At 37.5% G+C, this 12342-nt stretch overlaps 2 protein-coding genes and 1 non-coding gene across 3 annotated transcripts; 2 read left to right on the plus strand and 1 right to left on the minus strand.

The window, feature by feature from the left end:
* The first annotated feature begins 323 nt into the window (after window positions 1-323).
* On the plus strand, window positions 324-2758 carry LOC144559614 (peptidyl-tRNA hydrolase, mitochondrial-like). The gene is made up of 8 exons (XM_078308679.1): window positions 324-572; window positions 743-827; window positions 1128-1195; window positions 1293-1343; window positions 1452-1525; window positions 1932-1990; window positions 2111-2187; window positions 2408-2758. Exons 1-8 carry the CDS (start codon window positions 351-353, stop codon window positions 2522-2524), a joined length of 753 nt encoding a protein of 250 aa, XP_078164805.1. The 5' UTR covers window positions 324-350; the 3' UTR covers window positions 2525-2758.
* A 475-nt stretch (window positions 2759-3233) lies between these two features.
* LOC144560040 (U2 spliceosomal RNA) lies at window positions 3234-3429 on the minus strand. The gene has a single exon (XR_013513305.1). It is a non-coding gene; the product is annotated as a U2 spliceosomal RNA (small nuclear RNA).
* Window positions 3430-4997: 1568 nt separating this feature from the next.
* Window positions 4998-9339, plus strand: LOC144558945 (threonine synthase, chloroplastic-like). The gene is made up of 4 exons (XM_078307820.1): window positions 4998-5404; window positions 6182-6581; window positions 7401-7742; window positions 8450-9339. Exons 1-4 carry the CDS (start codon window positions 5151-5153, stop codon window positions 9047-9049), a joined length of 1596 nt encoding a protein of 531 aa, XP_078163946.1. The 5' UTR covers window positions 4998-5150; the 3' UTR covers window positions 9050-9339.
* Window positions 9340-12342: the final 3003 nt, after the last annotated feature.

The following is a 12342-nucleotide window of genomic DNA, read 5'->3' on the forward strand; positions in this document are numbered from 1 at the left end:
TATACACGAATCTCAACGCACACATAATACTGACCCCCTACATCACCTCCGAATAGGCACCCGACACGTCGGTCACGCAAAAGTTGAGATATCTTAGAGGATACGCACTCGGAAAACACTGCATTGCCATGCCTCCAGGGCCCAGGCTCCAGGTTCCCAAAGTTGGATGTAACCAAATTGAATGGAATTGATTGATCTGACAGAACAACATGGGGCTAGGATTTCTATTGTAAAACAGGCCGAAGCCCAATAATCCGTTAGCCCGTATATCCAATTCTTTACCAAAATCGAAGCACGGTAACTGAAGCGCACACAAACACTCATCGCCACACGCCACGCTCAGGAGGGAAATGCACGGGTTCTCCGTCGCAACCAGTGGCGTAGCGCGCCTACCTCTTACCTCGACGCTTCGCTCCTGCCTAAGGGCTCCTGCGAGGATGCGTATTTTATCGGCAGGGTCGTCCATCGCCACGTCAGCGACCGATGTGGACGGTGGGACCCACAAGAAGCTCCCCTGGCTGATTGTTGGTCTCGGCAACCCTGGAAAGCTCTATCAGGGTACCCGCCATAATGTAAACTTTCTATTTTTATTTTTTTAACTGTGTTGATTATACTTTTCTCAATTTAATTTTGCTAAGGTATAGAATTCCAAATATGAAGAGTTTGTTTCTTTTTTGTGCTTCTGAAAACAAAAATAGACGATGTAATTGTAAAGAGGTATCCTATATTTATGATATCCCAGGTAGGGTTTGAAATGGTAGATGCAATAGCAGAGGCAGAAGGCATTTCTTTGAGCAAAATGCAATTCAAGGCTCTGTTTGGTAAAGGTACCCCTTTAGGAACTTCTTATTCACCTTATTACTACACACCTTTTACTAAAGAGTAATTCGATTGGATTTTTCTGACACAGAACCAAATTAAATAAATTGCAGCCTTCATATAATGTAATGTGTATTCAATAATAAAATCCCCAATATAAGCAAAATTCAATTATGAAAGTATCAGAAGGCCAGCTTCTAGTCGAGTTTCATGGTATAATACGATTGAGTAGTTACATCACATTTGATGCGGTGTCAGTTTGTATTTTTTTCTATGTAATTCTTAACAATTATTTCTCTAAATATTAGGTCAAATTGGTGATGTGCCTATCATTCTAGCCAAACCACAAACTTTCATGAATGCAAGTGGTGAGTCTGTAAGTATTATTTATTTGCTAGAATATTCCTAGTTTTGTTACATCTTATGGGAAAAAATGAGTTAATTTTTAAGACTAATTGCGAAATTTCATGTAGGTGGGTCCACTTGTTTCATACTACAAAATTCCACCAAATCAAGTACTTCTGGTAGTTTCTCGATTTTGAATTATTGTTTTAGACATTTTGTATAGTCTGTAGTTAATTTGAGATACTGTTTCTCTAATTTAAATTTTATTGTTGTTTTTGCTTTCGAAGACGTATGATGACTTGGACTTGCCTTTTGCAAAGTTGCGTCTCTTACCAAAAGGAGGTCATGGTGGGCATAATGGGTACTCTTACTCTCTTGAAAACTTTGGCAGCGGCTGCCAAGTGCTCTCTCTCTCTTTTGAAATCCTTGGCAGTGGTTGCCAATTATAATTTTCATTAATTAAACATAAATCTCTCTCTCTCTCTCTCCTGTATCCAAGGTGATCTGTGTGAAAGTATTTACTTTGTTTACGTGTATGGTATTGTTCGTAACAGCCAATAGTTCAAGGTAATTAAAGGAGTAATCTGGGCTGATATCTATGTTTAATTGTTAGATAGTTCATCTCCAAGTGAAAGTGTCAATGAACATAAGAGTGAAAGTATATTCAACTGTTATGATAGTGGTACTATTCTGAACCAGGGCTGTACACAATGATGTGAAGTACTTGTTTCTGATTGTAATGATATATGTTCAATTGTGCATTGTAGGATGAGAAGTGTTATAAAGCATCTCAAGGAGAATCGTGATTTCCCCCGTTTAAGAATTGGTAATTTGCACCCCACTTATTTATAAGTTATGAAATTTTTACAAGTTTCTTTCTTTGAGTTTCAGCCTTGAATATTTTTGGAACTGCATCTTACATTGATTTAATGAATATTTATACCAGGAATAGGACGACCACCTGGGAAAATGGATTCTGCCAACTTTGTTTTGCGGCAATTTAACAGGCAAGAACGTGAAGAGGTACACCTGCTACCCTTATTTTGATGAAACCACATACAGTAGGAGGTTTTATCCAAGAAATATTTTTCAAGAGATCTTAATTGTTTCTTTGTGGGACATTTGTGATTTTATCACAACAATATCAGAAAGCTTATGTATTTCTAATTATCAATGAATGAGACTGTATTTCAGTCTTGCTCCAATGTGGATGACATGATTAAATATTTTATCTTGGGTGCAGTTGGACTTTGCATTTCAGAGGGGAGTTGATGCCATGCGGTTACTGGTACTTGAGGGGTTCAACAAGAGTGCTACTTTTGTGAACACGTCACAATCATCTAAGCTTTTGAACAAATAAAATTAGAAGCTGAGAAAATTTAAACATTAAACCGGATGAAACTAAAGGCACCAAGGACAGCCGCTAATTTTGCAGAAAGCGAAACCATTTTTGTAGTTGCCTATTTTGATTCTTCTTTAACAAGAGTGAATTACATGTAACATTATTTTATTCTTGTTATTGGATAGAGAAATAATTTTATTTGAAACTCAATGTAAAACCTCTTTTTTGGAAGAAAAATAGCTTTTTGCAAAACACGCTTAACACTAAAATGCATTCATGAGAAATTTCATTAGAATTTCGTATGACTGTACAAGTGAGAATTTCAGTGGTGAAGACGTTATTGCATTCATCAAAAGAATAATAGGTTTTTAGAAAATACAAAATGTACTAATCCCATCTTTGCTAAATAACCTTTTTGTTTGGAACTATTCGATCGATTAAGATGGTTGAAATCAAAGAGACATTTAATAAATTTATCTTTACATCTTTAGATCTCCCATTGATTATTGTTTCAATTCTTCCTTTCTAACAAAAAAAAATAGGATGTGCTTGTTTGCTGCAATTCGTTCATTGATTATTTTCGTTCATTGCTTTCTTGCAAATAAGAAAGAAAAACCAGAACTTGTTGCTGTAGTGGAAGGACATTTGTTTTCCATTTAGTCCCCTGGATCATTAAGCTCTAAAACTTAACAGTTGGCAGTTAATAAACATTTATAATTATAACTGGTAGGGGTGCGCCAGCCAATGCAATAGTGCAGCGCAAAGGCGACGCTCAAGGTCCCCGGCAGCAAGCTACCGTGGTGAAACCTTCCCCACAAAAAATAAATTTAATATCGTTGTGAGCACATGGCCCACATATCAGATATTAAACTGATAAGAACAGATACTACACTTGATCTTAGCCAAAAGGCCGAGAAAGGTATGAATTGAAACGGTGCTATGCTCCTCTATTTATAGCGTAGCCAAGAGCGCATCGCTTGATAACTTTTCCGTATGGGACTAATCATGCGCCTTTTCGTTCCGACTTACGACTTCTGTTCTGTCTTGAGAAACAAACCGGACGGGGCATCTAATGTCTGATATTTTCTGGGCCGGGCTTTTAACGGGCTGTTAGCTCATGAGAACTTTGAAAGCTCCTTACTAAACTTATTTGTTGGGGAAATATATATTTTCGCTTTTTCTTTTCTCATGAACAATGTTCGACGATTGTAGCTCCTAAATTGGTTATTCAAGTGACCCATATAAGGGGACGATTGTAAAATTCTTACTATGAAAATAATAATGCAAATCAACACAATTATCATCCATGCATTCAGCTCTTCTTTAATTGATTAATTGCTAATTACTAATCACTTTGATAGGTTACGTTGGAAATTAAGTTGGGTATTTACTAATTACTAATTATTATTTTTAGGTTACATTGCTGAAAATCTTAAAACAGATATCTCATGGGAGAATGTTCGAGGATTAGAAAAAATTAATTTAAAATCCAGAATTATTGATAGAAGCATTTGAATATAAACCTTCAAGATCTTTTGTTTGTGTGATATCAAGTACATTCATCAGAATATATGCATATGTAGTTTAATAAATTATTAGTATGTGTATGCAATTTAATAAATCAATTTAAGAATATATATTTATTGTGGTTTAGCTATTAAGGGGATGTAAATAATTGAATACAGATTGTTACAAATATAGATACAGATCCTTTTGGATATGGCTACGGATAGTCTCAAATACATACACGAATTAGATAATTTAAGTAACTTTTTGAATTTGGATCCAAACAAAATAGAATAATATCCGATCCGTTTATACCCCAACTTTTAATGAAAAAATTAGCTATTTCAAAAATTCAGATGAACACACTGATTTTTTTTCCTACTTCCTGTGATTGTTAAACAGAAAAGAACACTTGACGTATATACTCTCCTGTCGTCCGTAACTTGCACCTTCTATTGTTTTGGATCAGTGTCATATTTACGCTCCTAAGTCCTAATAATATAAATATAACAAAAAGGCCGAAAGGATAGTAATTGTAGTTTTTTCTTATTGTAAACAGATAGTAAATCAAATTATAATTAGTCTAAAAAATATAATAAATTGTGTAGTGACATTTTTTTATGTTTGTGTGGTTTTGGAAAAAAAAAAAAACTCGATGATATCAGTAATATAAATTTTAACAAAGAAAATTAACAAATTTAACAGAATTTCTAATGTAATTTTTAAATTCTTTGATGCGGGAGTTTAAAATTTCGTCATTTATTTAAAAAAAAAACATGTCCATTTTTGACACGTCCAGCTACTCTGATAACTGATTTAGTACAAATTTGGAAACACATAAAATCAGTATTTTGATCCCTCTTCTTCGGCATGAGACAGCGAATCCTTTTCAGCCCTAAAACTGGACGACTTTAATTCATCTCCATTATTTACAAACTTGAGTCCATCATCCAGTCTAGCTATAGCACTCTTTGTAAACGGAGGCATATCGTTCTAATTAAACTGGAGAGGAATACATACAAGAACATCCCTCATTCACATCCATCACTTACACCTGACCATTTCTGTCTCTCTCGTAGTCTCCTTCCTCTCCAATCGTACAGTAACCGCCGCACTCTCTCACTCGACAAACCTAGCCATGGCGACCGCCACTTCACCACTCTCCTTCCTCATTTCCCACCCGCAAAACGCTAAAACCACCCCTTCCTCTCTATCCCCTTCTCTTCATCTTCCCAGACATAACAATCTAACGCGACTCCACTGCGCCACCAGCTCTACGACCGAACTCTCCGCCAGTTCTCCAGCCGCGAAGAACCGCCGACCAGCTGAAGAGAACATTCGCCAGGAGGCCTCCCGCCTCCACCCTCATTGTAACTCCGAATTCTCGGCCTGGTACTCTCCCTTCTGCTTATAATTAATTTATCTCCTTTTTTTTTCATAAAAGTGGAAAAATGCCCACCTGTTTCCATTGAAACAAAAACAATTCATTACAACTACTGGTAGACAGAATCAGGCCCTAAAAACAGTAGACTTACTAACCCTAAGAACGTTGAACTTACAAAACAGACCCTGACATCAAAGAATTGGCAGAGAAGCCTTGAAAAAACTGAATTACATCAAAATAAAATATACCAACGTCACAGCAGTTTTAAAGAAAAGAACTAAGTGAAGATTCTAGCAGTATCCAGATTGACAAGCAATCCAGGAAATCAGTAGTACCCTTTATCTTTTAATGTAGAATTGCAACAAACTGAAAAGTCATTCAGGTCTGGTCCACACCCAGGCTGTGGTGCCACCTGCTCTGCCATCTCCTTCATATCTGTTTGGACCTGCATTGGGAGATCCCTCACATCACAGAGCAACATTAATGAAAGTTTTAAAAAGGATTTATCTCCTCTCTGTTTACACCAAAAATAAGCTAGAGAAATTATTTTTGTCCCTGTTTATTTTAAAGAGCCAACAGAATCATCTCTGAAACACACATTGTGTCTTTTTTATTTGAAGCGTTCAAATAAGTACTCTAATCATTTCTAGGAGTTTTGCTGTAAGTGGTATATCTGCATCTAAAATCCAAAGGTCTGCCATTAAGATGCAGTTAAAATGGTAACCATTGTAACTTATTTATCTCCTTGTAAATTAAGTTCAAAAGGTTTCTTGTTCTGTTGCAAGGTACGAGCCCTTTCCTTCAAACAAAGAAGACCCGAACGAGAAATACTCTTTAGATGAAATAGTGTACCGTAGCAAATCAGGAGGCCTCTTGGATGTAAAACATGACATGGAGGCACTAGCAAAGTATCCAGGGTCGTACTGGAGGGAGCTGTTTGACTCACGGGTTGGGCGCACCACATGGCCATATGGGTCAGGTGTGTGGTCCAAGAAGGAATTTGTGTTGCCTAGTATCAGCCCTGACCAAATTGTGTCCCTTTTTGAAGGGAATTCGAATTTGTTCTGGGCCGAGAGGCTCGGGAAAGAGCATCTAGGTGGGATGCCTGATTTATGGGTTAAGCATTGTGGGATTTCTCACACTGGTAGCTTTAAGGATCTCGGTATGACAGTTCTGGTATCACAGGTACAGTAAATCCTAATTTGGCTAATTTTCTTATGCTAGGTAGTCATTTTAAATCCTAGTTAAAAGGTGTAGTCATAGGTATGGGGTACTATACCCTACTGCAGAACTATGCCAGGATTTTTGCTGTTGATTGTCATTTGCATGAATTGTCCATATGCATTGTGGGATGGCGATTTTAAGGATGCTATCATGAGGCCACTGGTATTGCACATACTTCGTTCGTAAAAATGTCAAGCTGAGTTGTTTTTTTAGCAAGCTGGACACCCATTGATATGTTCATGTACCTGTTCTTGCCCATCTTTTACATCCTCATTGCAATATCTTATTGTAATGTGAGCCGAGCATGTGAAATATATGACAGTGCATTCATTACTATGTTAGGTTTTTGTAGAAACTCTTTGATTAATAGTGGTCATATAGCTCATTGTTCTACTGGTCTCAGATAAGCTGCTGGGGTTGGCAATCTACTAATAGGCAAGGGACACCACCAGATTTACCAACCCTGTTCCATCCAAAATGGACGCTATCTGTATATTAGAGTCACTGTTAAGTGACTTGAGCTTTAACTCGTGTATCCATTGAACATTAGTTGAAAAATAAGAGCATGATAAAAGAAAGGTGATTGAAACGAGGATCCAATCTCTGTGGATCTTACCATCCTGCTTTTTATAATGTCAAATTTGGAAAGGATGATCCTTGGTCCATTCTTCATCCAATTTTGCTGTTGCCAGAGGATTTCTTTCTCATTCATCTGTTTTCAAAATTTATTGCCCCTTTTTTAGGCCTGATTTATATGTATTTCTCTTTCTACTCCAATAGGTGAACAGGTTGCGGAAGGTGCCTCTGTCTCGGCCAATTGCTGGAGTTGGCTGTGCCTCCACTGGTGACACCTCAGCTGCGCTCTCAGCCTACTGTGCAGCCGCTGGCATCCCTGCAATAGTGTTCTTGCCAGCAGACAGGATATCAATAGCTCAGCTCATTCAACCCGTGTCAAACGGTGCAACCGTGCTGTCACTCGACACAGATTTCGATGGGTGCATGCGACTTATCAGAGAAGTCACTGCCGAGCTCCCCATCTACCTTGCCAACTCGCTCAACTCTCTTCGTCTTGAGGGTCAGAAAACTGCAGCCATTGAAATCTTACAACAGTTTGACTGGGAGGTATGGATATAGTATTTAGTAAGTAAAAATCAGATTTGATATGAGTTTCTGAGTTCATCTGTTGTTTTCTTCACTTGTCGTGGCTGAATTTTTGCAAATTAGTCTCTTTTTTTCTCCATATTTAAGAACTTTCTGAAAGGCAGCTTCACCGGCAAACCAGAAAAATCCAAAATATTTTAACTGGTCCCATTACAAGTTATCTCCCTCTTGGGTCAGATTTATTTACTGTAGCATGAACTGTTTGTTCTTTATTAATCAAGAAGCTGGAGTTATGGACGGGTGGATCTACGTATATGTCAGGGGGTGCTAAGCCACCCTATGATTTTAAAATTCTTAATTATGTATATTAAAATTTAATTAAACTTTTGAGTTTTTTGAACTTTTATATAATGTAGCCCCCCTCTTAAAATAACAAATAAGTGTTGGTAGTCTAGTGGTTTGAGTTCTAGATGGTATGTGTAAGGTCATGGGTTCAATTCCCACTAAACATACTATTTTTGTCTTTTTCACATATTACATTTTATGGATTAGCTAGCCCCCCCCCCTTCAAATTTTCTATTTCCGCCCCTGGTTATGGAAGTAGAATAGTGTTGAGATTTTGATATTTTGTTATTTTTTTATGACATCTATAATGTGCTTTTTTTTTTCCAGGTGATTAAATCTATACTGTTGGTAATTTTATTTTCCTATTTTGTTCTTTGTTATAGGTACCTGATTGGATCATAGTGCCAGGTGGCAACCTGGGTAACATTTATGCCTTCTATAAAGGTTTTGAAATGTGTCGTGCACTGGGCCTAGTTGACCGGCTTCCGCGCCTTGTCTGCGCACAAGCAGCCAATGCGAATCCGCTGTACCGGTACTACAAATCCGGGTGGAAAGATTTTAACCCAATAACAGCAGAAACTACCTTTGCCTCAGCGATCCAAATTGGGGACCCTGTCTCAATTGACCGAGCAGTGTTCGCGCTTCAAGCGACAAATGGGATTGTAGAAGAGGCTACTGAGGAGGAATTGATGGATGCCATGTCGCTAGCAGATCGTACTGGCATGTTTGCATGCCCACATACTGGCGTCGCACTTGCAGCACTTTTCAAATTAAGGGATTCAAGGGTTATTAAAGCTAACGATCGGACGGTGGTGATTAGTACAGCGCACGGTTTAAAGTTTGCACAATCAAAGGTGGACTACCACTCAGGGACCATTGCTGACATGGCATGCCGGTACAAGAACCCGCCAATAAGTGTCAAGGCCAGCTTTGGAGCGGTCATGGATGTGTTGAGGAAGAGTCTCAACAATGGCCACAATTGAGTTGTTTTGATCTTCCACACTTTTGTTGGTGAACAGAAGTTTCTGGTTTGATTGTACCTTGTTTGTAGTATTCAATATGGCTTGTCCCATTGATTTTTGTTATGATCCCTCAGTATGGTGATGTCTTAAGAGCTCAGTGTGGTAGTTTCTTTACCGGTTTTATTTTGATGGATCGATCAGGTAGGACATCCAAAGTCAACCATACCTTGCGATAATAGTGCGAACCGTAAATTCTGTGATTTAGCAAATAATTTGCTTTCTTGATTTACATTTTAGAGTGAAGAGGATTACAATAATGGGATCTTGTATCTTTTAACTTTCAGTTTACCTCTTAGAAAGCATGTCTAGTTAATTCACTGGCAACTCGTACTGTTATATGCCTTTTTTTTTTCTTTTCTTAAATGTTGTACTGTTTTCATCCGTTTTTTGAATAATTTTAGAGCACCGTCTTCTTTGTCATGGTTGAGTATAGGGCTGGCAAAAAAATTCGAGGTTCGTGATTCGATTTGGGTTTGATTCGGGTTTAATTCGAGTTTAATTCGATTTGAAATGGGTTCGAATTGAAACAAACCAAATCAGGTTTGGTTCGGAATTAATTCAAATCAAATTCAAACCTAGCCTGGTTCGATTGAAATGGGTTCGATCATTTTTATAGTTCGAATCTCATAATAACATCGGCCGTCCATTTACTGATGAAATTAAAATCCAAGATAGAGAGTCATAATTTAACTTAGCCGATACTTCCTCGCTCTCAAATCTCAATAACCTAGTTCTCTCTCCACCTCTCCCTAACTCACTCTCCCTCTAGCTCTAAAATCTAGCTGACACTCTCGGCAACTAGCTGTCTCTCCGGCTGTCACTCCTCTCTCCGGCCTAGATGACTGTCTCTTCTCTCTCTTCGGTCGTCTCTCGTAGTTTATACCAGGAAAGCCGTCTCTGATGTATTTTTTCATAAACAATTTTTCAACTTAAAAACACTCATTTCATAGTTCATACCGGTAAAAGGAAGCCATGTGAATTGTCCCGCGAGAAAAAATTAATGTATAAACTACCGGTATAACTAAGACTGTTAAAAAATAATTTAGTTCGTGGTTCGATTCGGGTTCGATTCGAAAAATGTGTAGTTTGCAATTAATTCGATTCGAAATGGGTTTGGTTCGAAACGAATCAAACCAGGTTCGGTTCGTTTCGAATCAAACCAGGTTCGGTTCGAAACGAATCAAACCAGGTTCGGTTCGAAACGAATCAAACCAGGTTCGGTTCGAAACGAATCAAACCAGGTTCGGTTCGAAATTAATTCAAACCAAACTCAAACTTAAGGTAAGTTCAGTTCGGTTCAGTTTGTTGCCACCCCTAGTTGAGTATGATTCTTTCTCTATGACGGGAAACTAAATTCTGCACCAAAATTCAATTTGTTTCAACTTATGTGCAATCTGGTATGATATGTGTCGAGCGTCCCATTGTGATATTATTAATTCTTTACAAGCATCCAATGGGCACGATATACGATTGGTTTCATGTTCTTTACTGTACCCATGAGTGCAAAGTCTGTCTATGGGTGAATTCTTATTTTTTAAAATGTATTAACAATGGAAAAAGGAACCTTTCTAGGATGGACAAATTGTGCATTCGAATGATTAGGCTAGTCAAATATTGCTCACTGGAATAAATTAGTTTATTTTTGTCGCTATTAGAGTAATGATAATTAATTTAGGTTATGCACCGATTCTCGTTGGTATAACGAGGATGTACAAAGCAAAGAATTAACAAACAGAGAAATCACCTGAATAAACTTGAATTATTGTACTTGTACAACAATATAACAAGGAGTGAATAGCACCTGAAGTTTGTTTGTTGATACCGACTCAACTCAATAGAACTGCTCAATTTTAGCCCATCCTTCATTTTTATTAGGATCGTATGCAAACCTATTTCTTTATTCTTTATTTATTCTACGCACAACTATATAAATTCAACTTCTTCAGTAAAATCTGGTGGCTTGGCACTCGATCTTTCACTTGAAGAAAAGGAAACACTGGAATGGCTTTTATGATTAGTTTGAAAGACAAAACATAAATTATGCACATATATTCTTGAGAAGGTTAGAGGCGAATGACCAGTATTTCACTTCCCAAACTTCAAATTTGATATATCTAACTCTTGAATGAGTACCATTATTAAAAGCATTGTAGAAGTTCCAACCTTCAAAGATGATACCTTATTTACTCCATTAAATCATTGTTACAAGTAAATGATATTTTATTATTTCAGAACAAAGTTTGCTGATTAAATTGGACAAGAGCCTCCACAGAAATGCCCGGTCCAAATGCAAGCAGCAGCCCGAATTCAAATCCATCACATATGGTCGCCTTTCCTTCTGCGGTTGATTTTTTTTTTTTTTTTTTTCTCTAATCTCGTCCATGATAAATAGTACGGAATTATATTAAATCTAGACCGTTAAATTTTTTTCTGCACTATTGTCTCCCCGAATTCCGAATAGGGCACCAAAAAATATTTGGCCCGGCTTTAGATGAACTCGAAACTTTGAGATATATTAAATAGTACTGTGGGACCAGAAAAACTGCCGACGCCAGATAGCACCTTCCTAGATATCTCAAAGTTTTTCCTTGTTAGTTTGAGCTTTTCTTCAGCTTGATTCTAAATCGCCGACCCTTGGAGTCGGGGATGGACAATCCACTTTAACGGGAGCCTTAAAGAAATTTTCAATATAAACTTGTGAAAAGGATCCTGCAAGTTCCGTAAACAATAATTTTCCAGAATCAAGAGAAAATTATACATGAGAACTATATTTTCGCTGAATTCCTATCGTCTGCATTAACTCAAAAGGGAATCTTTTGAGGTAATGAATGTCAATCGTCCAATATATTTTAAGATTCGTGTGAATTAAATCTGCATTAATATTGAAAACCTCTATGTTATAAGCAAGTGCCGAATGTCCATTTACAATTTGAGATTCTGCAACTCAAAAGATTCCCTTTTTGAGTTAACGCAGAGGATACGCATTCATTTTTGCTACGTTCAAAAAGATCGCCTGCATGCAGGCTGCAGGGATCTGTCACACTTTTGGAAGCGTGTCCTCCTTGAGTACGGTACACACAAAAAAAAAATTTCGAGGAAAATGATACACAATTCAAGCCGGGTGATATTTTTCGGGCTAATCGTAGTACGGAGTTCTTTAAAATTTGTGTCAAGTAATTTGAGATTTGTGCACGTTAAAACGGATAATACATATTTCTTATTTTACACGGTGGTTACCTTACGACATCTGAATC

Source organism: Carex rostrata, chromosome 9 (genome assembly GCF_964058835.1).
Source record: "Carex rostrata chromosome 9, lpCarRost1.2, whole genome shotgun sequence".
Taxonomy (NCBI): Eukaryota; Viridiplantae; Streptophyta; class Magnoliopsida; order Poales; family Cyperaceae; genus Carex; species Carex rostrata.

Coding starts and splice junctions, on each gene's coding strand:
- LOC144558945 (XM_078307820.1), top strand. CDS start 5,151: ATGGCGACCGCCACTTCACCACTCTCCTTCCTCATTTCCCACCCGCAA. Junction 5,405..6,181: donor AACTCCGAATTCTCGGCCTG/GTACTCTCCCTT, acceptor TTCTGTTGCAAG/GTACGAGCCCTTTCCTTCAA. Junction 6,582..7,400: donor TGACAGTTCTGGTATCACAG/GTACAGTAAATC, acceptor CTACTCCAATAG/GTGAACAGGTTGCGGAAGGT.
- LOC144559614 (XM_078308679.1), top strand. CDS start 351: ATGCACGGGTTCTCCGTCGCAACCAGTGGCGTAGCGCGCCTACCTCTT. Junction 573..742: donor ATCAGGGTACCCGCCATAAT/GTAAACTTTCTA, acceptor ATGATATCCCAG/GTAGGGTTTGAAATGGTAGA. Junction 1,991..2,110: donor TTTCCCCCGTTTAAGAATTG/GTAATTTGCACC, acceptor TATTTATACCAG/GAATAGGACGACCACCTGGG.